This window comes from Dipodomys merriami, unplaced genomic scaffold (genome assembly GCF_024711535.1).
Source record: "Dipodomys merriami isolate MVZ:Mamm:240054 unplaced genomic scaffold, mDipMer1.0.p SCAF_55, whole genome shotgun sequence".
Lineage (NCBI taxonomy): Eukaryota > Metazoa > Chordata > Mammalia > Rodentia > Heteromyidae > Dipodomys > Dipodomys merriami.
The window spans coordinates 4,753,245-4,776,994 of NW_027206124.1; the positions used below are offsets into that span (position 1 = coordinate 4,753,245).

General features: G+C 56.3%; 2 protein-coding genes across 2 annotated transcripts; both read right to left on the reverse strand.

The window, feature by feature from the left end:
• Positions 1 to 5,142: 5,142 nt before the first annotated feature.
• Tnfrsf13c (TNF receptor superfamily member 13C) lies at positions 5,143 to 6,983 on the reverse strand. Its single transcript, XM_069999856.1, has 3 exons — positions 6,839 to 6,983; positions 6,461 to 6,739; positions 5,143 to 6,035 (listed from the first exon to the last, which is right to left on the reverse strand). The coding sequence occupies exons 1-3, from the start codon at positions 6,981 to 6,983 to the stop codon at positions 5,821 to 5,823; spliced, it is 639 nt and encodes a 212-aa protein (XP_069855957.1). The 3' UTR covers positions 5,143 to 5,820.
• Positions 6,984 to 14,143: 7,160 nt separating this feature from the next.
• On the reverse strand, positions 14,144 to 22,922 carry Cenpm (centromere protein M). The gene is made up of 6 exons (XM_069999664.1): positions 22,451 to 22,922; positions 21,971 to 22,050; positions 19,720 to 19,812; positions 18,788 to 18,867; positions 17,273 to 17,364; positions 14,144 to 15,327 (listed from the first exon to the last, which is right to left on the reverse strand). The coding sequence occupies exons 1-6, from the start codon at positions 22,505 to 22,507 to the stop codon at positions 15,187 to 15,189; spliced, it is 543 nt and encodes a 180-aa protein (XP_069855765.1). The 5' UTR covers positions 22,508 to 22,922; the 3' UTR covers positions 14,144 to 15,186.
• Positions 22,923 to 23,750: the final 828 nt, after the last annotated feature.

Here is a 23,750-nt window from a genome sequence, read left to right on the forward strand (position 1 = left end):
CCACAGAGGGGAAATGGCGTGCTGAGACTGGCACGCAGCCAGGAAGAGCCAGGGTCTGGTCTGGAACTTGCAAGGTTTGGGGCTCACTTCAGAGAGCAGCTGGAGAACCCCTCTCCTGCCCTCCCTCCTCCCAGCCCCCAATCCCAGCCATCGTAGGAGACCCTTGCGTTGTAGTCGCCGTCTTGTCTTGGAACGCCTCCCCAGCCTCTCACACAGAGCTGAGCCCTGTGTATTGTGCGGTACTGGAGCTCGATCTCACGACCAGCTACCAGTGCTGTTCCTGAGCATTTGTGCTCAAGGCTTGAGCCACAGCTCCACTTCTGGCTTTTTTCTTTTCTTTTTTAAAAAATGTTTGGAGGGTGTTAATTGGAGATAGGAGCCTCCCAGGCTTTCCTGCCCGGGCTAGCTCCAAACTGTGATCTTCAGGGCTCGGCCTCCTGAGTAGCTGGGATCACAACGCGATCCACCAGCACCCAGCTGAGTTTTAGCCTTCATCTTGGAGCCAGACTAACTGTGTTGCCATTTTGGCCCTACAGAAACCCCGTTAACCTTTCTAAGACTGCGTCTTCCGTCTTCCACATGGGCAGCCAGCACGTCTGTGGCAGGGCTGCAGGGAGAAGCCAATGGGGCCAACTATGAAGGACCCAGGTGGACAGCTGCGGCCTCCTGGGGCCCCGCAGAAGATGACGCCACTCAGCCAGAGGCTGTCATTCCCAACCTCCCTTCTTCCATCCTCCATGGAGAGGTTCCCCCCAACAGTAGATTTGGGGGATGCTGGACTCCCCCTAGAGCAAATGCCAGCACCAGGAGGGGGTCCGGAGGTAGGGCCCACAGCTGCCTTTGTCTCCTGAGAGGCAGCTAATGACTCAGACTCCAGCTGCGGGTGGGAGGGAGGGGGTGCTTGGGATCCTCAGGGCACAAGGGAGCCAAGAGACTGGAGAGAGGGGGCGGCGGCGGGAGGCTGGGAGCTGAGGCTCAGCCTTCCTCCTCACAAACCCAAACACCCCATCTGGGGTCACTGCCTACTGCCTCGAGTCTCACAGATAATACCCCAACCTGAGCCCCCCATTCCCTCCTTCAGGACCTTCCAGGGCCTGTCAGACTGTGGAGCGCGTTTCTCCGCTGGGGCCACCTGACATGTCTGCTAGGCCAGGGCTGCCCTTCCCTGCCAGCCTGTCTCTTCTAGGATGCAACTCTAAGGTCAGCTCAGAACATAGGGCTGCTGGGGGGCTTCCTATCCCTCCCCCCAAATTTGGCCTTGGTATATATTCAGGGGAGTGGGTGAGGACGCCAATCCCGTGTGGACCCCTAATCCAGGAGCCCGAAGCAGAGCTGGGAATGTAGCTGGCCTGGCATGAAAAAGTTAAAAGCAGTTCACCAGAAAAAGCTGTGGCTCAAGTGGCTCAGGGGCAGCACCCAGGCCCTGAGTTCAAACCCCAGGACCAGCACACAGTCACAGACACAGAGACAGAAACAGACACACACACACACACACACACACACACAGTGGTTGCACTCCATCCAGCCCCTCCCTTACTCCTCTGCCCTTGACCTTGACCCTGCCCCTTCCCTGCAGGCCTACCATCAAGATGTCACCCCGGGACTGATGGCATCTGCCTGCCCAGGAGTCATTGTACTGTCCTGGATCTAGGGCTGGAACCCAGATCCTCTGCAGCTTGGGGGGTGGGGAGGAGTCGGGGATCAGGGCCATGACTCATCCAAGGTCCTTCCTGACTGTCCCTGTGCCCTGGGGCAGTGGGCCCTATCCACCTCTAACCTGCCCTGCCTGCACAATTGTGCTGGGCCCAAGCTGAACATGCTGGAATCCTTCCTGTAATCTCCAAGTCAGCGGGGTGGTCCTCAGGAGCCCTGTTTTCCATCAGGGGAGCCAGGCCCAGACAGATGCCATCAGTTTCTAGGGAAAGAGGTAAGGCTTTCCTCCCTAGCCTTACCAGCTGGGCCTGGGCCCTACCCTGAACCCCTAGCCCTTGACTACCAGGCAGGAAGTGAGAGGAGGAACTGAGACTTCAGGTGGCCCCACCCCCACCTACTGGCCCCTAGGGACCTGTAGAAACTAGACCCTCTTTCAGGAAAAAAAAAAAAAAAAAAAGGCCAGAAACAGGTTAAGGAGAGTGAGGCTGCTTTCCTCTGCTCCTACCTCAACCACTGGCCCTTCCAGAGACTCTCTTGGATCTGCCTTACTGCAAAACAAGAGCGGTTGAGAAAAATCTCTGAGCAGACAACCCTCAAGGAGGGAGAGGCAGGCAAAAAGGCCTGGTGTGGACCAGCCCACCACTAAGCTTGGTGTGTGTCTTGGAGCAATCCCTTCGCCTCTCTGGGCATCTCTTTCCCTACTTGCAAAATGGACTGCATCGACTCTGCTCATGGATGTGAAATGGTCCCGACTTCCAGGAAAGCAGCTCCAACGGGCCTTTGGTACATCTTTTGAGAACCACACTGCACCAAGGAGTCTCTGTGACTGCACTACAACAGCAAAACCTGAAAATAACCCGGTGCTCAGGCAGGAAACTGGGAGGTTTTTGAAGTGTTTGAAGATGAGCAACTCAGCATGTGTGATCAGGATGGAAATCCAATATTACAGCAAGACAGTGTTGCTGAACATGGACTACCTCTCCGGAGCCTCCTCCTGGATTAGGGCCTTGCTTGTCTTGATTTCATTCCAATTTAAAAAAAACGCCACAAAAACTTATTTTTAACCAAATACAAAACCTACCCAACCTCCCGCCCAGGTGCTGTTACAAAGGGCAAACTTAGAAAGTAACACCTAGGGCCAAGGGAGGAGGCTGATTTCATTGGCTGGGGCATCAGAGCCCTTCCCAACGGGGTGAGGGAGACACTGCCTGCTTCTTGTCCATCCCGCCTACTTCTGTCTGTCCTACTTCTTCCCCAAAGAACTTCCCTCCCGCTCTTTGTTGAGGATGAGGATCCCAAATGTTTTCCCTATCTGGGGTTTGTGTTCTTCATCTATGAAATGGAGATGCATGTGAGCCTTCTCTACCATTCCTTCCAGCTCTTCTCCTTTGGGGAGTCACAGGCAGACCAGGGAGAAAACTTTGCATCCAACTCCCCACCCTGAGATCGGAGGGGGAAACGTTGCTGCAGCCGGGGGTTTACAGAAAGGTGCCCCTGAGGTTTGCATGGCGCAGCCCCAGGGGGCTCCACTTACCCTCATCCCCTTCGGAGTCGAGACCCCCACTCTCGCTGAGATGGGAGAGAGGAACAGCTCAGACTCCTCACAAGCCAGGGCTGGAGTGGGGTGTGGTCAGCTGTGCCCACTGCTGCCCACTGCTTACCAGTGACCTTCCCTAGACACCAGACTGAGAGGATCTGAGGTGAGTTCCAACAGGAAATAGGTGATCAGAGATGTGGATGTGAATGTCCAGGTTGGAGGGGCTCCTGACGCCGCTGGCTAGGATAGGGGCGGTGCCCGCCACACACCTCTAGTGGTGCCCAGACCAGAACATAGCCAGCCCTAGAGAAGGAAAGTAGTATACAGAATCCCATCTTTTGACTCCTAATGTTCCTTCCAAAAGGGGCTAAGCAATGACAAGATCCAAGGTGGAGATGAGGTTCAGTCTTCTACACGGGGCGGGGGGGCGGCAGCAGCGTTGACGGCTACTGCTGAAGATCTTGGCCTCAGCTCCCAGAACACCACTGCGGAGAGCGTGCCCCTGGCTCCGCGGCGCCCCAGGGCGGGCACCTCAGTTCCTCTGGCCCCAGCCACAGGCCTGGCCTGGCCTCTCTTTGGAGTCACGTCCTGTAGGCCCCAGGTCCTGTCCTGAGCATGGTCGAGTAGGCTGTGCCCCCAAAGTGGCTGGGCTGCAGGTGGTCTGCAGGGTGATTTCCCGCCCAGTCCGTGATGCTGGATGTAGATCTCCTGTCAAGCTCAGCCTCTGGTTCTAGAAGCTGCTTCCAGGGTGGAAATGGCAACTCAGGTCCAGATAGATTGGGTCAAGTTGACCTAGGGTTGACCTTGGGTATAGCTACTTGAGAATCCAGCAGTTTTTCCTTTCTTGGTTCTTTTCTGAAAAACAATCTTGGAGCCCTCTGACGGGGCTCTCACCCAGCATGTTCAAAGCTCTGGTGTGCGAAGCACCATAAAAATTGTTAATTTAAAAAATTACAGTCGGGAGGCTGGGAAGGTGGCTCAGTGGTAGAGCACTTGCCTTGCATGCTCGAGGCCCTGGGTTCGATTCCTCAGCCCCACATAAGAAAAAAGAAAAAAGCCAGAAGTGGCTCTGTGGCTCAAGTGGTAGAGTGCTAGCCTTGAGCTGAAGAGCTGAGGGACAGCGCCCAGGCCCAGAGTTCAGGCCCCAGGACCCGACCAAAAAAAAAAAAAAAAAAATTACAGTAGGGCACTGGTGGCTCACGCCTGTAATCCTCGCTACTCAGGAGGCTGAGATCTGAGGATCAAGGTTCAAAGACAGCCCGGGCAGGAAAGTCTGTGAGACTCTTATCTCCGATAAAGCACTAGAAAACCAGAAGTGGCACTGTGGCTCAAGTGGTAGAGCGCTCGCCTTGAGCTGAAGAGCTGAGGGACAGCACCCAAGCCCTGAGTTCAAGCCCCACAACCAACAACAACAAAAAAATTACAAATGATTTTATGCTAAATCCTAATGAGCAACTGTCAGCTGGTTACTCACAGCTGCTACTTGCATCATTTTAAAAGCCGGGCAGCTCTGAGAGCAAGTATTAAAGAAATACAAGTTAAGCTGGGCGCTGGTGGCTCACGCCTGTAATCCTAGCTACTCAGGAGGCTGAGATCTGAGGATCGCGGTTCAAAGCCAGCCTGGGCAGGAAAGACTGTGAGACTCCTATCTCCAATAAACCACCAGAAAACCGGAAGTGGCGTTGTAGCTCAAGTGGTAGAGCGCTAGCCTTGAGCTGAAGAGCTGAGGGACAGCGCCCAGGCCCAGAGTTCAAGCTCCATGACCGACAAAAAAAAAAAAAAAAAGAAAAAGAAATACAAGTTACAAATTAGGCATCCTCCCACCTGGTCTCTCTCTGATTAATTTTATCTTAATAGTGTGTTTCCCCAGTGTAAAAGAAAAACCTCTTACTCTCAGTATCTGTATTAGTCTGCTTTGCATTACTATAACAAAATGCCTGAGTCTGGAAAACTTCATAAAGAAAAGAAATTTATTTAGCTCACAGTTCTGGTGGTTTGGTTCAAGAGCCCACACCTAGAGAGCGCCTTCCTGCTGGCAGAGTTCAGAGGGGGTACAGGACATCGATCGGCAGGGACTCAGGGTATGTTCACTGTGTCTCTTATAAGTCACCAGAGTTTGGTCTTGATCTTGTCTAATTCTAGTGACCTCTCAAAGGTTCCACCTCTTGAATCTATCCCAACATGGATTAAACATGATGAACATGTCAAACCTTGGGGAACACACTCAAATGATATTCAAAGGATATATCTGCCCATTCAAAAGCATGGGGGCAGCTGGGTACTGGTGGCTCACGCCTGTAATCCCAGCGACTCAGGAGGCTGCGATCTGAAGACCGCAGTTCCAGTGCAGCCTGCACAAAGGCCAGAAATGCTGGTGTTTGTTGCTGAAGTGGTGAAACACCAGCCTTGAGCAAAAGAGCTGAACAAGAATGCAAGGCCCTGAGTTCAAACCCACTACCATCACACACACACACACACACACGCAGCATGGGGCTCAGGGGCCATCAAAGCTGGTCACACCAACAACTCGTCACTGGTGGGACCCTGTGGTGTCTAGTCCTTATTCTTCCACAGGGTTCGGCCGACAGATCCAGGCTCCCAGGCCCAGGAGCAGGGCAGAGCCCCCATGGCTACTGTTGCTCGGGGCCGGCTGTCTTGGTGGTCACCAGCTCCGTGGAGCCCAGCTCCGTGGCGGGCACGGGGACGCTGTGGCCTGCGGCGGTGGCGGGCACGGGGACGCTGTGGCCTGCGGCAGGGACGTCTGGCTCTTCTCCAGGTGGAGGCCAGGCCGGGGCGGAGGCGGCCTGGCTTTCCTTGGTGGGGATGAGGACGTCGTCCAGGAGCTCTGGGTGGGCAGGGGGGGCACGGAGACATGAAGGGTGGAGACCTGGGTCACCGCTTCCCCTGCCCCCTATTCTGGAAGCTTCCTCTGAAGGGCCAGCTGTCAGAGGCCAGAGCCCCACTGGGGTGGGGAGGGCGGGCGCATGACACGCCCAGAACAGGAAGTGTGGGGTCGGGAGCGGGAGGGGCTCCAGGCCCGGGCTGAACCCCGAAGGCCAGGCCAAGCTGCCCCCTGCCATGTCTCCCTTTCTTCCCCAGCCCTGGGTCCCCAGTCTGGCCTCGAACCCCCCCAGCCCCCTGCACAGCCCACTTCCCCCCTCTCTGTCTGTGTCACCCCCTTGCTCCCCGGATCACGGTCCCCCCCCCCTGCCCCGGCCCGGCCCGCGCGCCCCTCTGCCCGGGCTCTTCGAGCCTCGTCCCGGGACTCACCGTCCGGGCCTCCGTCGGGGGCCTCCGCGGAGGCCGTCCTGCGCCGCCTCCGCCACTTCCAGCTCACCAGGGCCACGAGGGCGAGGGCCAGCGCCAGGCCCAGCAGCACCGGGGCGCCGAGGAGCAGCGCGGGCAGGGGCGGCGCCGCCTCGCGCCCGGGCCCCGCGCCCCCCGCGCCCCCCGCGCCCCGCGGCTGCAGCGCCGTCCCGGGCGCCAGGCTGCTCCCCGCCACCGCCGCGGGCCGAGGGGACGGCGAGGCGGGGCGGGACGGCCGCGGGTCTGCGGGAGGAGAGCCTGCGGGGGCGCGGGGGAGAGGGGCGGTGAGCGCCGCGCCCCGGCGGCGCCCCGCGCCGCGCGCCCCGCGCCCCGCTCGCTTACCGCGCCCCGGCTCGGCCGTGCGGAGCAGCTTGCAGTCCACGCAGCGCCGCAGCAGCAGGTCGAAGCAGTGCGCGCGGGCGCAGGACGCGGGCATCGCCCCGTCCCGGCCCGGCCGGCCCCGCGCCGCGCGCTGCTCCCGGCCCATGCAGCCGCCGCGCAGCCGGGGGCTCCGCGCGCAGCCCCGCAGCCCTCGGGGAGGAAGCCGCGCCCCGCCCCGGCCCGGCCCGGCCCCGCCGCCGCCCGGGGCCCGGGGGTGGGGCTGCGCCCCGCACCTCCCCCTTCCACCTGCGGCTTCCCCGGGGCCCCCGGTTCGCCGACCCCGCGGCCTCCCCGCCCCCCGCCCCGCCAGCCGTGCGGGGCCCCGGGGGACCCCGGCGACCCCCTGTGCGGGCTCGGGCCGGGCAGCCCCGCCCCTCCCGCTCCCCCTCCCCCGAGCGGCGCCCAGCCTGGCGATCTGAGTCGGTGGGTGTGGGCCTGGCCTGGGCCGCGGAGTGGACGGACAGGGAGCCTCTCTTGGGGTGGGGGGTGGGGGGGAGGGATGAGGGGGTGCAGGCAGGTGAAGCCGGGCCCAGGGGAGCGGGTCAGGGGGCTCCGGGAGTGCTGGGAACAGAGGCCCAGGCTTGGGAGCTGGCCTGGGGCAGCCCAGGTCCCAGCACCACCTGGGAGTTGGAGAGGAATCCCAGGCTCCGGTCCCCTTCCTCGCCTGCGCCTCCCCTTCCTCGTGGAGTCCCCTGGAGCTGTGGCACACAGGCCACCCCTTCGGGTATGTGGTGGGGGGCTGCAGTGCACCTCAGGAAGTTCGCAGCCTGCAGCAGGCTATACCTTGGGGTGAACCGTCCAGACTCCTAAACACTCGGGGTGGGTGGTAGGCACCCAGAGGAAGGGCAGAGAAGCGTAGGGGGAGACAGATCTTGAGCAGCCACACGGTGGGGGTGGGGGTGGGGGCTGGGGACTGGCATAGGAAAGGCTGGGGGAGGTGAAGGAACTGCGTCCCCAGACTTGGAATCAGGCCTGGACAACCCCGCCGTGGAGAATGCTGGGAGAAGTACAGGGGCTCCCAGGGTGCAGGGTGAGCCCCAGGGTGGGCAGGGAGGAGCCCTGGTGTGTCAGAGTATGGGGGTCTGAGCTCTTTGTGTCTCTGCTGGTCCTGGGGCTTGAACTCGGGGCCCGGGCCCTGGCCCTGAGCTTTTTGGTTTAACAGCTCCACTGTTTCATTTTTTTGGTGGCTCATTGGAGAGAAGAGTCTCGCAACATTCTTGCCCAGGCTGGCTTTGAACTGCCATCCTCCGATCTCAGTCTTCTGAGTAGTTGGGACTACAGTGAGCTACTGACATCTAGCTGTTTTATTTAGAAGGGCCCCTCCCCTGGCTGCTGTGAGCCAGAGACTGGAAGGAGCAGACTGGAAGCTAGAGCCCTGGACCAGCGCAGAGCCACGATGAAGCGGCCCACCGGAACAAGCCTGCCCCCTGCTTTACCTCAGGAGACCCTAAGGACTCCTGCAGGCCCTGGCTCTGCCTATGGGCCCGTGACTACAGCAGGAAGGTGTAGGCGGCAGGGCAGCTGACAAAGGAGAAGTGGGTTGGGGAGGTGGGTCTGGGTGAATGTGGGTGTATGGTGGGGTGGAGGGGAGCCTGGGGTAGAGCCCCCCAGAGACCATGTTTTTGTTTTGTTTTTTAACCAAATAGGGATGGGGACAAGGGCAAATGGCCACACCCTCTCCCCACACCCACTTCCAGCATTATTGGTAGTTGATTCTCTGCTTCTGTTAGGGTCCCAGAGCTCTGCACACCAAGCATCTCGCTTAGTACCAGACACTAGGGGCTGGAGCAGACTGAAAGGGCCTGTCCTGAGGCCCACTGGGGCTGGGGCTGAGAACTCAGGGCCCCTCGGGAGCCTCCATGGCCCAGCTTTTGGTGCTCTGCCTCCTTCGAGGACTGGGAGCTCTCCCCCCCCCCCCAGGCCCCAAGAGAGAAGGCAAGAGCTATGAGTCACTGACAGAATTACAGCATCCGTCACCTTGGAGAGAGGGGGAGGCCGGCCACTCGGGGGGCCGGCCGTCATGGAATTACTCATATAATACAAGTGTTTGTGTGTTTTCCATGGCCCCAACAGAGCCAGGTGTCCAGAGCCAAGTGAGGAACGGCAGAGAGCCTGTGGGATTCATGTCTGGGGTGGGGGCAGGTGTCTGGCCTCAGCCATGCCTTCCGCTTGGGCCCCCAAAGTGGGGTGGGGATTGTGGTAGACCTTAAATTCTGCTTGGATGACTTGGTGGTTAAGAGAAATTTCACCAGTGTGGGAAACCTTCAGTTGCACTTTGATATATTCTTTCTTCATTGCTCTTAAATCAAGTTTATAAAATTGGGGGGGTGGGGAACGGTACTGGGGCTTGAACTCAGGGCCTGGGCAAGGTCCCTTTGCTTTTCCACCCAAGGCTAGCTGGCATTCTACTACTTGAGTCAAAGCTCCACTTACTCCTGTCTTTTTGGTGGTTAATTGGAGATGAGTCTCCTAGCCCGGTGCTGGTGTCTCCTGCCTGTAAGCCTTATTCAGGAGGCTGAGATCTAAGGATTGTAGTTCAAAGCCAGCCTGCAGGAAAGTCAACAAGAAGCCAGTGTAGAGTGCTAGCCTTGAGCTAAAAAGCTCAGGGACAACAGCCAGACCCTGAGTTCAAGCATGAACTCAGAAAAAAGGTCTCCCAGACCTCCCTGCCTTTGAACTGAGATCCTCAGATCTCAGCTCTCTGCGGAACTAGAATGACAAGGGTGAGCCTGGCTGTATAGTTTAAAAACAAAAGCTAACTTGCGATCTGTTCGGGGGGGAGGAATTTTGTTTTTTGGGGGGGCCAAAAAACACCCTGGGATAAGGAAACAGGTATAGACGGGCAGATGGATGGGGCCCAGACTGTGAAGTGTGGCTGAATGCATACCCTGGGGACAGGATAGGGAAGTGAGGCCACTTCTCTGGGACAAGCCCAGGGTCCTGGGGGGGCGGGGAGAGAGTCCCTGGGGGACAGAGGCCCAGCCCCCTCCCAGCATCTGGATATGACACTTCTGTGAGCACGGTGATGCCCCGGACTACACGATTAGTTGGAGTGTAATGTTGCCAGTCATAGCTGAAGCCATTCTCATGACAAAGCCCTCCAATGTGATGGAATTGTGAGTAAGGGGACTTTCCTGGGGTCCCCAGATGTGGCCTCGGCTGGCACTCGGAAACCCCTCATTCTGGATTGTTTATGTGTTTATAGTGACAGGTTCGCTGTCATGTGGCCACCCTGCGTGGACAGCTCCACTGGCCGCCTTGTCCCCTTTGAGCGTGCCAGCGCTGGGGTGTGGGGTTCTTCATGCCAGCACTTTCGGCTGCGCCCTGTAAGTGACGGCAAGGATTGGCTTCATGGAGATGCCCTTCAGCCCGCTCAGGTGTTTGCTTAGCTGACACACAAGGAAGCTGCTAGAAAGCTCCCCTCAGGCCATTCTCACCCTAGAGATGACCTACTTGCAATCTGTTCAGTGTGTTTTCCTAAATACATTTTTCTATCACTTTTTTTCTTCTTCTTCTGGTACTGGGGTGTGAACTCAGGGTCTGGCTGTTGTCCCTTAGCTTGTATGTTCAAGGTTGGTGCTCTACCACCTGAGCCACAGCTCCACTTCCAGCTTTTGGCTGGTTAGTTGGAGATAAGTCTTATGGATTTTCCTGCCCAGGGCTGGCTTCCAACCCTGATTCTCAGATCTCAGCCTCCTGAGTAGCTAGGATGACAGGCGTGAGCCACCAGAGCCTGGCTTCCTACTACTTCCAACACATACAGACAGACAAGCGCACAGGCGCACATTCACTAGTCAGGGATGGCAGGAAGGACACAGCAGGAGTGGCCAGTGCTGAGCCCTGGACATGGCCTGATGGAGCACTGAGGCTGAGCCAGGAAGGCCTCACCTTCCTTCCCCCTGAACTTGAGCCAGGTAAGGCAGCTCATGACCTTCCATGCCCCTGCCCAGGTCTCCGCTAGCCTGGGCTGCTCGTTCCCACTTTCCTGCTCTGCACACAAGCGCACGCTGAGACACATGACCAGGCTCCTGGCCAGGCTGCTCTCACCCCCTCAGCACAGCCCTGCAGAGGGACACAGTGGCCCTCTGTGAGGTTAGACGGACAACCGCAGTGGCTCAGCCACAGGAACTGGAGTCCCCCATCCCCTGGGCACCAGCCTGCAGGTTGGGGGTCCCATGCATAGATGGGAGGCAAGGAGCACAGGGCTGCTTCCTGGCTTCCTTCTGGACTCCAGAAGGACAAGGAACACTGGGCTCTGGGCCTGCTGGGCCTGTGAGATCGTCCCTGTGAGATGTGCAGATACCTCACCACCCACCATTAGTGGGTGCTAACTGAGCACCTACTATGCACCATCAGGGACCACCCGCAGAGCAGAAGCCCATGTAGCAGATGAGGACTGAGAAACGCCTGGTGGAAAAGTTCAGCAGGAGGCGCCAGAAAAATAAGGTCTACATTTTATTTGTTAATTTTAGCAAGGATTTTTTTAGTATGACAGGGTTAAAGTAGAAAGAAATGGAATGAAACATGTCCTGCTCCTCACACAGGAGATAAGAGTTCAACTCCCAACCAGGAGCATCCCTTAGATAGGGAAATCAGGCAGGACCTGGGTGACCTCAAAGGGAGGGGGCAGAGCTTAGCAATCCTGAGGAGGGGGGAGGGCAGAGGGAGGGCACAGCCACCCTGCCCACCGCCAGCCTGCAGAAGCTGCGCTGTGAACCTGAGCCAGTAGACAGGGACAGCCCCTGAGCTCTGCCACAGTACCCACATCTGCAGATGGCACAGGGGTAGGAGTTGTGGGGTGGGCCCAGTTGTGGGGAGCTTGTGTTTCTTCCGAGAGGCTGGAATTTGAGAACTGGAGAACCCCAGAGGCCCGGGTGGGTGGTTATAGCCCCCCTTCTATACCTCCTAACCACCTCTGGAATTTCTACTAAGGCAAGAGGGCGGGGCCCTGGCCAGCATCCCCTCCCTTCTTCCTGGAGTTGATCAGCCAGAAGGGGAACTTTGCCCGAGGTCCCTGGAGGGGGATCCCTGCTATCAGGCCTGGCCCAGCACCCCTTTGTGTATGGGGGTGGCAGGGCCCAAGGTTCACCTTGCCTTTCCTAACTCTAATACAACGGAACAGCCATGGAAGCCCCCGCCTGGGTAGAGACCTGCAGGCACAGGCTGAGGAAGCCTGCCATGTGCCACGGAACCTGGAGAGTCCCTGGGGAAGCCCTCGCAGGCTTCCTGTGTCAGGAGGAACCAGCCTCTGCCAATGGGGGCGGGGAGGGGGGCTCAAGGGTTCATCGTGCAGCGCCCCTTCCTTGCCGTCTGCCATGTCCGCTGGGATATGAAAAACCACTAGAGTCAGGTGCCGGTGGCTGGCGCCTGTCAGTAATCCCAACTCCTCAGGAGACAGACCTGAGGATGGAAGTTCAAAGCCAGCTCCAGGCGTGAAACGTTGATATTGCTGGGTACCGGTGGCTCATGCCTATAATCCTAGATACTCAGGAGGCTGAGATCTGAGGATAAAGGTTTAAAGTCAACCAGGGCAGGAAAGTCTATGAGACTCATCTCCAATAAACCACCAGAAAACCAGAAGTGGTGCTGTGGCTCAAGTGGCAGAGCGCTGGCCTTGAGCTGAAGAGCTGAGGGACAGCGCCCAGGCCCAGAGTTCAAGCCCCATGACCAACAAAAAAACCCCAAAACTTGAGGAGACATTTATCTCCAATTAGCCACCAAAAAGCCAGAAGTGGAGCTGTGTGGCTTGAGTGGTAAAGCGCCAACCCTGAGTGAAAAAGCTAAGGGACAGTGCCCAGAACCTGAGTTTAAGTCCCAGTACTGGTGTACACACACACACACACACACACACACACACACACACACACACACACTACCAAACTGGGGCCAGAACTGGTACACACACACACACACACACACACACAGAGTACCAAACTGGGGCCAGAACCCTTGAGCCTGGGTTGCTTCTGGTAGTGAATTCCAGCTCCCTGGGCTCAGCCCCAGGGCTGTCCGAATCCAGGGGGCCTGAGGGGCACAAATGAAGCTGTGACCTGGGGCAGGCCCCGCCCCCCTGAGTTCTGGGTGCTTCATCTAAGCAACTTCCAGGCCCAGTTGGTATCTTCAGCTGACCCTCTGGTCACCACTCAGACCTGTGGTCTCCAAGTCCTCCACTTCCAAAATCTGCCTCCACTTAGCTGACCCCACCCTGCAATGGAGGGACAGGCTCAGCGTGCCAGGTGACCTGCCAGGGGCTGTGCCACCAGAGTGCAGCCCCTCCCCCCAGCCAGGCTCATCGGGCAGCGCTGGTCCTCCTGGGCACTAGCTCGGGCCTCCAGACTGATGCACGGCCTGTCCCGAGCCTCCCGGGGACAGCAGGTCTGAGGGCACCTGATGCCGATGGCTCCACGGGGTGGCGCGGGGCGGGCAGCCTCTCCACGCCAGGGCTCCTGCCAAGCCTGACAGGGAGCTGGCAGCAATGGCAGCCTGAGTTCCCCCAGCACTTGGAAGGCTCCCAGGACCTTGCTGGAGATTGTGATGCCACTTCTCTTGTTAAATGGCACCAGGTGGCAAGGAAAATGTGGCCCAGGGACCTCAGGGAGAGGCGGGCCCCATGCTGGCTGGGGCAGGGCAGGGAGGTGAAAGGTGCAGCAGCCCAGACCTGCTCTGCCAGCCTCCAGGCCCCGCCTTTATGGCCCAGGATAGACAGGTGGGGACAGGGTAGCTCCCACAGGCCTGCACCCTCAGACAAGGCTGGCTTTCTGGGCCTGTCCCTTTAAGGACAAGCAATCCTTCACCTCTGGCTCCCAGCTTATTCCTTTGACACCCTCCCCCCCTCCCCCCCATGCAGAGGTGTCCCTGAAGCTGGCCAAAGTCCAGTCAAGCCCTCATTGGTACAGTGCAGGGGTGCGGGGAGGGGAGGGGGGCTGGGCTTTCCCTCTGCCTTTCTCCTTAGGGTTAACAGGGCCCTAGAACCTCCTAAGGCAGGGACTGCAGCAAGAGGGAGCAAGGTCCTTAAGGAACAGCCCTGCCTGCCAGCCATGGTGGCTCACGTCTGTCATCCTAGCTACTCAGGAGGCTGAGATCTGAGGATCACGGTTCCAAGCCAGCCTGGGCAGGAAAGGCTGTGAGTCTCCTATCTCCAGTGAACCACCAGAAAACCAGATGGGGAGCTGTGGCTCCAAGTGGTAACATGCCTTGAGCAAGAGCTCAAGGACAGCGTCTAGACCCTAAGTTCAAGCCCCATGAGCAAAAAACAAAAGACAAAACTGCGAGACTAATATTTAATTAACCATCAAAAGAGCCAGAGGTGGAAGTGCCAGCCTTGAGCAAAAAAACTCAGGACAGCAGACAAGGGCGAGCCCTGGAGCAAGGCCTGTCTTCTTCCACGCCTCAGTCCTCCCAGGGAGAAAGCCAAACCTTCGTTGGACCACCAGACACACAGAAGTGGGGGAAATGTGGCTGGGTGCGGGGTGGGGACAGGACTCTGCTGCCTGTCAGCTCTGTGACTGCACAGTCTCAGTGTCATGAACTCTGACCTGGGGGCTCAGCAGCCTCCCCTGTCTGAAGAACACTGTGCCGGGGCTCGGCGAAGCATGACAAGCCCTGCACTGTGGGGTGACACATGACTCGCTGGGCCTCAGCCGTCTTGAAGCCAGCCAGGTGTGTCGCACCCTTGCTGGATACTGGGGGTGGGGCGCTGGTGGCTCAGGTCTGTACTCCTAGCTACTCAGGAGATCTAAGGATCAAGGTTCAAAGCCAGCTGGGGCACAGGAAAGTCCATGAAACTCCACGACCCATCAGAAAACCAAGTGGGGCTGAGGCTCAAGCCTGCCTGTTCTCAGGGACAGCAGCCGGGCCCCAGGGGCAGGGAGGGCTCAGGGCCTGGCCGCTCCCAGGGCCTCTGACTAGCTGGGGCTCTCAGAGGCAATCGTGGGGACCCAGAAGAACAGCAGGGCCAGGATGTGGGGTTCTGCTGGGATCCTGGAGTTCAAACTCCCCTCCCCAAGCTCTCTGTTCTGAGTTTTTTCATCTGTGAAGCAGAAGCGCTGGATGACCCAGTGATTTTCAAACTTTTTTTTTTTTTTAAGCGGTGGACCTTTAGTCTTCAGGAGCTCGGAAATGGACATACACCACGAAGGAAGTGGAGATACACCACGAAGAAAGTGAAGATACACCACATGGAAGTGAAGATATACGACGACGTGAATGATGCGTGAACGATGCGGGACTCACTAGTGTGAGCCTGGGAGTGGGAGGGTGCTGGCCTGCCGAGCCCTGATTGGTCCTCACTGCCGCCTGTCATTTGAGGCTCACAGCTCCTCCAGGGAAGGGCTCTCAGAGCTCCTGAGCAGGGACAGCAGGTTCAGGGCTGACACGCCGGGCACGTGACCGGCACAGATCTGCAGCATGCGCACTAGGCGCTGTGCCATGGAGGCCCGGAAACTTTCCACCTGCAGGGAAAGGCAGAGATGGGTCAGGGAACCGTCTGGGATGACCTCAGAAGCAACCTGCCCTCTTGGGAGCTCTCTCTAGCAGGGGTGCCATCCCCAGGTGGCCTCAAGCTGCTTCTGTGGCTTTTGCCCCGTTTCTGGGGCCACCTGTGTTCCCTCTCAGGACCTTTCCTCGAGTCTCAGTCCCACGGAGACACCCGAATCTGTATTTTTGTCTGAGCAAGTGTGGGGCTTGAATTTAGGAACTGGGCGCTATCTCCCAGCCTTTTCACATTCTACCCCTTGAGCCATAGCCCCACTTCTGATTTCTTTCTTTTGTTTTTTTTGGGTCCGGTCGTGGGGCCTGAACTCTGGGCCTGGGCGCTGTCCCTCAGCTCTTCAGCTCAAGGCTAGCGCTCTACCACTTGAGCCACAGCGCCACTTCTGGCTTTTTTCTTTTTGCCTATGTGGTGCTGAGGAATCGAACCCAGGGCCTCAGGCATGCAAGGCAAGCGCTCTACCACTGAGCCACCTTCCCAGCCCTACTTCTGATTTCTTAATGGAGAGCAGAGTCTCATAAGATAGGTTCTGGTAGTTCAAGCCGGTAATCCTGGTTAGTCAGGAGGCTGAGATTTGAGGATCATGGTTCAAAGCCAGCCCAGGCAGGAAAGTCCATAAGACGCTTATCTCCAGAGTGGAACTATAGCCCAAGTCACAGAGCACTAGCCTTGAACACAACAGCTCAGGGCCAGTGCCCAGGTGTTGAGTTGAAGCCCCACGACCAGGGTTAAAAAAGTCTCACAGACTTTCTTGCTCCGGCTATCTTTGAACCTTGATCCACAAGTCTGAGCCTCTTGAGCAGCTTAGGATTACAAGCATGATCTTGGCACCTCATCTTGATTCTCTAGATTCTGAGAAGGCACGGCCACCTGTCCAGTAATGGTGAAGCACCTGTCTAGTAATAGCAAAGCCCTGAGTCCAAACCAGCATCACCAGCAGCAAAGCTGGGGGTTTCATTTGCAGAGCACAGGTGGAGGCTCTGAGCGCTCCTGCTGCTGGCTGGAAGCAGCCACAGGCAATTAATGTCTAGAGACAGGAGTTCCCAGGCTTCAGGATGACTCGTGAGTTGGTGCAGCCTGCCACTCCATGGTCACAGATGGAACTGCACCATCTGTCACATGGTTAGAAGGCACCAAGGCCAGCAGCCCACACACTCTACCCCAACTAGATAAAAGTAGCGAGTGCTGGTGGCTCACGTCTGTAATCCTAACTACTCAGGAGGCTGAAATCTGAGGATCGCAGTTCAAAGCCAGCCCAGGCAGGAAATCCCATCACACTCTTTTTCTTTTTCGTTTCTTTTTTCACTTTTTTTTTTTTTTTGGTCATTTGTAGGGTTTGAACTCAGGGCCCGAGAGCTGTCCCTCATCATTTTTGCTCAAGGCTCTAACTATGAGCCACAGCTCCACTTCCAGTTTCTTGTTAGCTGTGATCCTCAGATCTCAGCTTCCCGAGTAGCTAGGATTACAGGCGTGAGCTACTAGTGCTCAGCCCAAGACACAAGTTTCCCATTAACTCCCCAAAAGCCAGAAGTGGAGGTGTGGTTCAAGTGGTAAGCACCAGCTATGAGGGAACATGAGAGTGCAAGGCCCTGAATTCAAGCTTCAGGTACTGGCACACATGTGTGCGTGCACACACGTGCACACGCGCACACACACACACACACACACACAAACGTAACAAATAACAGAGACTGGCATATATCCCTTCTTTATACCTGTGTACCCCAAGTGAACCCTGAAGGATCAGGATTCAAACCAGAGTCTTATGATGTCTTCTCCACATTAGGAGTCTCTCCTCTGAGTGTTCAGTGACCCGGAAGTAGATACTCCTGCCTTACCCACCATGCGCTGACAGCCCCTGCCCCGCACCCGAGTGCAGAGTTGGCCGTGGTGAGCCGCATCCTCACCTCCAGGTCACAGAAGAGCAGGGGGCTGCGGTAGGTGTGGGCCAGCTTCACGACCATGCTCTGGTGCACGCTGCAGTGGCTTTCCCGCCCAGCTGCAAAGAAGCCAGACACGTGACAGTGCATCCCGGACACCCTGGCCACGTACTCTCCACCCCACCGTGCCGGGCCTCAGTTTCTCACTCATCAGTAGGTGACAATTCTGTTTATATCTTCTTTGCTGGGCAGTCAAGACCATCTCATTAGACAATAAGACCAACGGTGCTAAGAGTGAGCTCTGAGCAGGATGCCATGGCTCACGTCTACTCAGGAGATGGGATCTAAGGACTGTGGTTCAAAGCTAGCCCTAACAGGAAAGTCTATGAGACTCTAAGGTTTCCAATTAGCCAGCAAAAAGCAGGAAGTGGAAGTGTGGCTTAAGTGGCAGAGCACTAGCTTTGAGCAAAAAAGCTCAGAGACAGTGCACAGGCCCTAACTTCAAGCCCAAGGAAAGATTAACAATAGAAAAATAGTATTTGGGAGCCTGGTACCAGTGGCTCACACCTGTCATCCTAGCTACTCAGGAGGCTGAGATCTGAGGATTGCAGTTCAAAGCCAGCCTGAGCAGGAGAGTCCATAAGACTTTTATCTCCAATTAACCACCAGACAACCAGAGTGGTGCTGTGGCTCAAGTGGTAGAGCACTAGCCTTGAGCTGAAGAGCTCAGGGATAGCGTCCAGGCCCAGAGTTCAAGCCTCACGATCAACAACAAAAGAATTTGGTACAGGTTAGCTATTACTATTAAACACAAAGTCTCAGGAACAACAGGACATTTCAACTGACCCAAAATTTCACAGTAATAGGAGCTGACACTAGAAGATAGAAGCAAGACTTTTTTTTTTGGACAATATCTTACTACATACTGCAGACTGTCCTGGATCTGGCAACTCCCCAAGTACTGGGATTACAGGGATGTGCTACCACACTCTGCTTAGTCCACAGTTTTTTTTTTCTTTTTTTTGTCAGTCATGGAGCTTGAATTCTGGGCCTGGGCGCTATCCCTCAGCTCTTCAGCTCAAGGCTAGCGCTCTACCACTTGAGCCACAGAGCCACTTCCAGTTTTCTGGTGGTTTATTGGAGATAAGAGTCTCACAGACTTTCCTGCCCGGGCTGGCTTTGAACCCTGATCCTCAGATCTCAGTCTCCTGAGTAGCTAGGATGACAGGTGTGAGCCACTGGCACCCGCTCTTCATCCACATCTTGACAATAATTTGGGCTTTACTATAAAAGCCACAAGACAACGGGCATCTCAGCATTGGCGGGATGTCTGCGTAGCTTTGCTGTTAGACTGCTCTACTGCACTGCTGCTCATCTTCAGGACAGAGATGGGAGCTGGGGGCCCTGGGCAAGCAGGTGGGGACACACTTACCACCTGTGGCGAGGATGGGAGCTGGGGGCCTGGGCAAGCGGGTGGGGACACACCACCTGTGGCGAGGATGGGAGCTGGGGGCACTGGCAAGCGGGTGGGGGCACACTTACCACCTGAGGCGAGGAAGCAGAGCTTGCCCAGGAAGAATCTGGAGTCCACGTGGCACAGACATTCCTCCACGTTCTGGAAGCTGGGTGGCCACAGGGCAAGGTGAGAAAATAAACCAGTTTCACAATGTAGTTTTTTTTTTTGGGTCCGGTCGTGGGCCTGAACTCTGGGCCTGGGCGCTGTCCCTCAGCTCTTCAGCTCAAGGCTAGCGCTCTACCACTTGAGTCACAGCGCCACTTCCGGCTTTTTTCTTTTTGCTTATGTGGGGCTGAGGAATCGAACCCAGGGCCTCATGCATGCAAGGCAAGCGCTCTACCACTGAGCCACCTTCCCAGCCCCTCACAATGTAGTTTTAAAAACACTTTTTTTCTTGTCTGTGGGCCTTGAACCTAAATCCTGGATGCTAACCCTGGATGTTTCACTCCAAGCTGGCACTCTACCACTGGCAGTTTTCCTGAGTAGTTTATTGGAGATAAGAGTCTCAATGGGTTTCCCAGACAGGCTGGCTTCAAATCATGATCCTCAAATCTCAGCCTCCTGAATAGCTAGGAAAACAGGTGTGAGCCATGAGCACCCAGCTTTTACTTTATTCTAAACTATAATTCGTTTTATTCATTTGGTGCTTGAATGGGGGATTGAACTCAGGGCCTTATATTCCTGCTTAGCTTTTCACTCATGACCGGCTCTGCCATTTGAGTTACATCTCCAGTCCAGCATTTTGCTGGTTAACTGTAGATAAGAGTCTCTTATAGATGGGCACTGGTTGGTGTCTTGTAAACATTATTCACTGGCCACCAGCTCCTCCCTCCTCATCTTCTAGGCTGATCCCAGAAAGCCTCTCACCACCCCCTCCCTTCCCACAAGTGAGGCCCCAGCGCTCGTACTCCCAGCCAGGCCAGCCAGACCCCTGGCAGCCCCGAACTCTGGTTCTCACCTGTATTTGCTGTGAAGGTTAATCACAAAGACAATCAGGTCAATTCGGGGCCGACTCCCATTGGAGGGCAGAGGGAGGGACTTTGCCAAGTGGCTTAAGGAAAAAAAAAAATCCAGGTTACAGACTCACCTTACAATGGCCATTTCCATGTTGTTGGGCACCAGTGGCTCACACCAGTAATACTACCTACTCAGGAGGTTGAGATCTGAGGATTCAGGTTCAAAAGCAGCCGGGGCAGAAAAGTCTGTGGGACTCTAACTCCAATAGCCACCAAAAAAATCAGAATGGTGGCTCAAGCGGTAGAGCATCAGCCTTGGGTAGAAAAGCCAAGCAAGAAGCCGGGCGCTGGTGGCTCACGCCTGTAATCCTAGCTACTCAGGAGGCTGAGATCTGAGGATCACGGTTCAAAGCCAGCCCGGGCAAGAAAGACCGTGAGACTCCTATCTCCAATAAACCACCAGAAAACCAGAAGTGGCGCTGTAGCTCAAGTGGTAGAGCGCTCACCTTGAGCTGAAGAGCTGAGGGACAACGCCCAGGCCCAGAGTTCAAGCCCCACGACCGACAAAAAAAAAAAAAAAAAAAAAAAGCCAAGCAAGAGCAAGAAGCCCTGAGTTTAAGCCCCAGTACTGTCACCAAAAGAAAAAAAAAATTCTTTTCCATTTCCAAACTATGGGTTTGAGGTCACTGGTTAGTGTTTGATATTTAGTCTGAAAGCCTGCCAACGTGGATGCAGACAGCTAGCTCTTTGAACTATCTCTATTCAACGAGGATCACAATTTGAAATCAGCTGGGTCAGGAAAGTCTGTGAAACTTTTTTTTTTTTTTGGTACGTCGTGGGGCTTGAACTCAGGGCTTGGGCGCTGTCCCTGCGCTCTTCAGCTCAAGGTGAGCACTCTACTGCTTAAGCCACAGCACCACTTCTGGTTTTCTAGTGGTTTATTAGAGATAAGAGTCTCAGAGACTTTCCTGCCCAGGCTGGCTTTGAACCGCAATCCTCAGATCTCAGCCTCCTGAGTAGCTAGGATTACAGGCATGTGCCACCGGCGCTCAGCTTGGGAGACTCTTATCTCCAGTTAACCACCAGAAAACAGAAGCGAGGCTGTGGCTCAGTGGTAGAGTGTTAGCCTTGAGCAAAAGAGTTCAGGGACAGGGCTGGGAAGGTGGCTCAGTGGTAGAGTGCTTGCCTTGCATGCATGAGGCCCTGGGTTCGATTCCTCAGCACCACATAAACAGGAAAAAAAAGCCAGAAATGGCGCTGTGGCTCAAGTGGTAGAGCGCTAGCCTTGAGCTGAAGAGCTGAGGGACAGCGCCCAGGCCGAGTTCAGGCCCATGACCAGACCAAAAAAAAAAAAAAAAAAAAAAGAAGAGCTCAGGGACAGTGCCCAGGCTCTGAGTTGAAGCCCTGGACTTTCCCTCCCACCTCGCTACAAAAAAAAAGGGGGGGGGGAGCTTACTCTATTTTGTAGAGGTCACTCTCACTCTCACAGAGGAAATACCTCTGGACCTAGGAAGTTCCCTTCAACATCTGCCTCTGGGCTGGGAAGGCCGCTCAGTGGTAGAGTGCTTGCCTTGCATGCATGAAGTCCTGGGTTCGATTCCTCAATACAACATAAACAGAAAAAGCCGGAAGTGGCGTTGTGGCTCAAGTGGTAGAGTGCTAGCCTTGAGCGAAGATCTGAGGGACAGCGCCCAGGCCCAGAGTTCAAGTCCCAGGACTGGCAAAAAAAAAAAAAAAATCTACCTCTGAGCCTATCTTTCCATCGGGGAGAATGATACACATTTTTAGTGACCTGACTAGAACATCAGCAGTTTGTGAGGTTTTGGAGGAAGAAAGTTTTGCAGAGACATCTCCAGCATCCTCTCCTGGGTGCTGTCCCTTGGCTTTTTCGCTCAAGGCTGGTGCTCTACCACTTGAGTCACAGCTCCACCTCTCTGGGGGGTTGGGGGCTGGATAACGAGTTGAGTCCCACAGACTTTTCTGCCAGGGCTTTGAAACACGATCCTCAGACCTGCGACCTGCGAGTCCTGAGCAGCTAGGATTGCAGGTGCGAGCCACCTGCGCCTAGCTCACAGGTGGCTTACTAAGCGCTAGGAGGAAAACATGACACGAGGGCGCCAAGGTCTAGGGTTCCTTGGTGTAGGTTTCTGAGGGGCTGGGCGGGATTGGCGGGCAGACCACCCCCCCTCCCGCCGGCTCCCTTCCCCCTCCTTCCCGCCAAGGCCTCGGCTACTCACACCTGCGGCTACTCACACCTGCAACTCGGACGCGCAGTCCTCCTGGAGCATCGCGTCCGCCAGCTGCTGCAGAAGTGCGTCCTCGGTGCCCACCAGCTGCCCGGGGGGGGGGGAGTGTCCGGCTGAGACCCGGGCAGGACAGATCCTCGGGGGCGCGTGCAGCCTCCCTCCCCTCCCCCGGAGGGATCGGGCCCGACGGCAGCGGGAAGGGCGCCGTTCCCCGAGGAGAGAGACTGAGCCCGGGGCCCGCTGCGGGCCAGGCCGTCGCACTCACCCACCCCGCCTGGCGGGAAAACACGGCCCAGCGGGACCCCCACCCAGCCAATCACAAGCTGGTACCGAGCCAGCCTCTCACTCTGATTGGCTCCGAGAGCGGCTGTCCCGCCCACCGCAAACCCGGCTCCACAGCGCCGCACTTAAGGAAGCGCCCAGGCCGTGGGCCGAGGCGCAGCCAGAGGAGGAAGGCTGGTCGCGATGCGGGGACACCGGCACCTACCAAGATGGTGGCTTTGTTCAGGCCGGGCAGTTTGTCCATCGGCATCAACACCGACATCCCAGCCGCAGGTCCAACCGTGGCTCCCGCGGTACGCGCCGCACATTCAAACCGCCTCGAGTCCCGCCCAGCGGACGAGGGCGGGGCACGCTGCTCTGCGGGCGGGGCTTCCCCGGAGGGCCGGGACTCTTAAAGGAACCGCTAACTCTTTTTATTTTTAAATTTGTGGGAGGGGAAGCAGACTCTTTGGGGACTGTAGACCAGCATGCCCAGCTCCTTATCTCCTATATTGTGTGTGTGTGGAGGGGGGGTCGTGGGGCTTGAACTCTGGGCCTGGGCGCTGTCCCTCAGCTCTTCAGCTCAAGGCTGGCACTCTAACCACTTGAGTCATAGCTTTCCATTTTCTGGTGGTTTATTGGAGATGAGAGTCTCATGGACTTTCCTGCCTGGGCTGGCTTTGAACTGTGATCCTCAGATCTCAGCCTCCTGAGTAGCTAGGATTACAGGCGTGAGCCACCGGCATTTATCTCCTATATTAAGGGGATATTCTAGCACTGACCTCAGGCACATAAGATGTTGGGCAGAAGCTGGGCACTGGTGGCTCAAGCATGTGAGCCTGGGCTGGCTTTGAACCCCGATCCTCAAATCTCACCGACACCTCCCCCCAAAAAAAGGATGGGCCGAGCTTTTGTCGTGGCTCACTTTTTCTGGGATTCATTCATTCCCTTTTATTCATTCATACTCATTCACCTTACTCTAGATCCACCCCATCAGCTAACTCCAGACTTACAACTGCTGACAATAAAAGCTTGGGGTCATTCTGGACTGTTCTTTGTACTGTACATCAAGTCTGCAAGCAAAACCTGTGCGTTCTAACAACATATCCAAGAAGCTGGCCACCTCCACACCTCTTCCTCTGTCAGGACCAGAACTAGACGGATGGAATCTGTAACCTGGCTGCCGGTTTCCATCCAGTTCCCCAGGGCTGCCCCTAGTCCTCACACAGCGTCAGAATGAGAGCAGACCGCTTCTCCATCAAACCTACCTCGCACCCCCTTCTCCTTGAGCTCGCTGAAAGGCCTGGCACCACCTCAGAGGCTGCGTGTCCCTGACAATCGCTCTGAACTCATCTGCTCTTCTGCCTCCAATACCCCCTCCTGCCCGCCAGCCACTAGATCGTCCCTCAGATGTTCCAGCTGTCCTCCTGCCTTTGAACCCTCAGCCCTGCCATTCTCTCTGCCTGAAAAGCTCCTCTCCAAAGTCAATAGCTTGTTCTCTCATTTCATTCATGTTTCTGAATCAT

Excerpts from the sequence above, each read along its gene's own strand:
- Tnfrsf13c (XM_069999856.1), bottom strand. The coding sequence starts at position 6,983 with ATGGGCCGGGAGCAGCGCGCGGCGCGGGGCCGGCCGGGCCGGGACGGG. Across the intron at positions 6,740-6,838 it reads CACGGCCGAGCCGGGGCGCG|ACCCGCGGCCGTCCCGCCCC; the intron begins GTAAGCGAGCGG and ends CTCCTCCCGCAG. Across the intron at positions 6,036-6,460 it reads CCCCGACGGAGGCCCGGACG|AGCTCCTGGACGACGTCCTC; the intron begins GTGAGTCCCGGG and ends CTGCCCACCCAG.
- Cenpm (XM_069999664.1), bottom strand. The coding sequence starts at position 22,507 with ATGTCGGTGTTGATGCCGATGGACAAACTGCCCGGCCTGAACAAAGCC. Across the intron at positions 19,813-21,970 it reads TGCGCGTCCGAGTTGCAGGT|CCACTTGGCAAAGTCCCTCC; the intron begins GTGAGTAGCCGC and ends TTTTTCCTTAAG. Across the intron at positions 17,365-18,787 it reads CTGCTTCCTCGCCTCAGGTG|CTGGGCGGGAAAGCCACTGC; the intron begins GTAAGTGTGCCC and ends GCTTCTTTGCAG.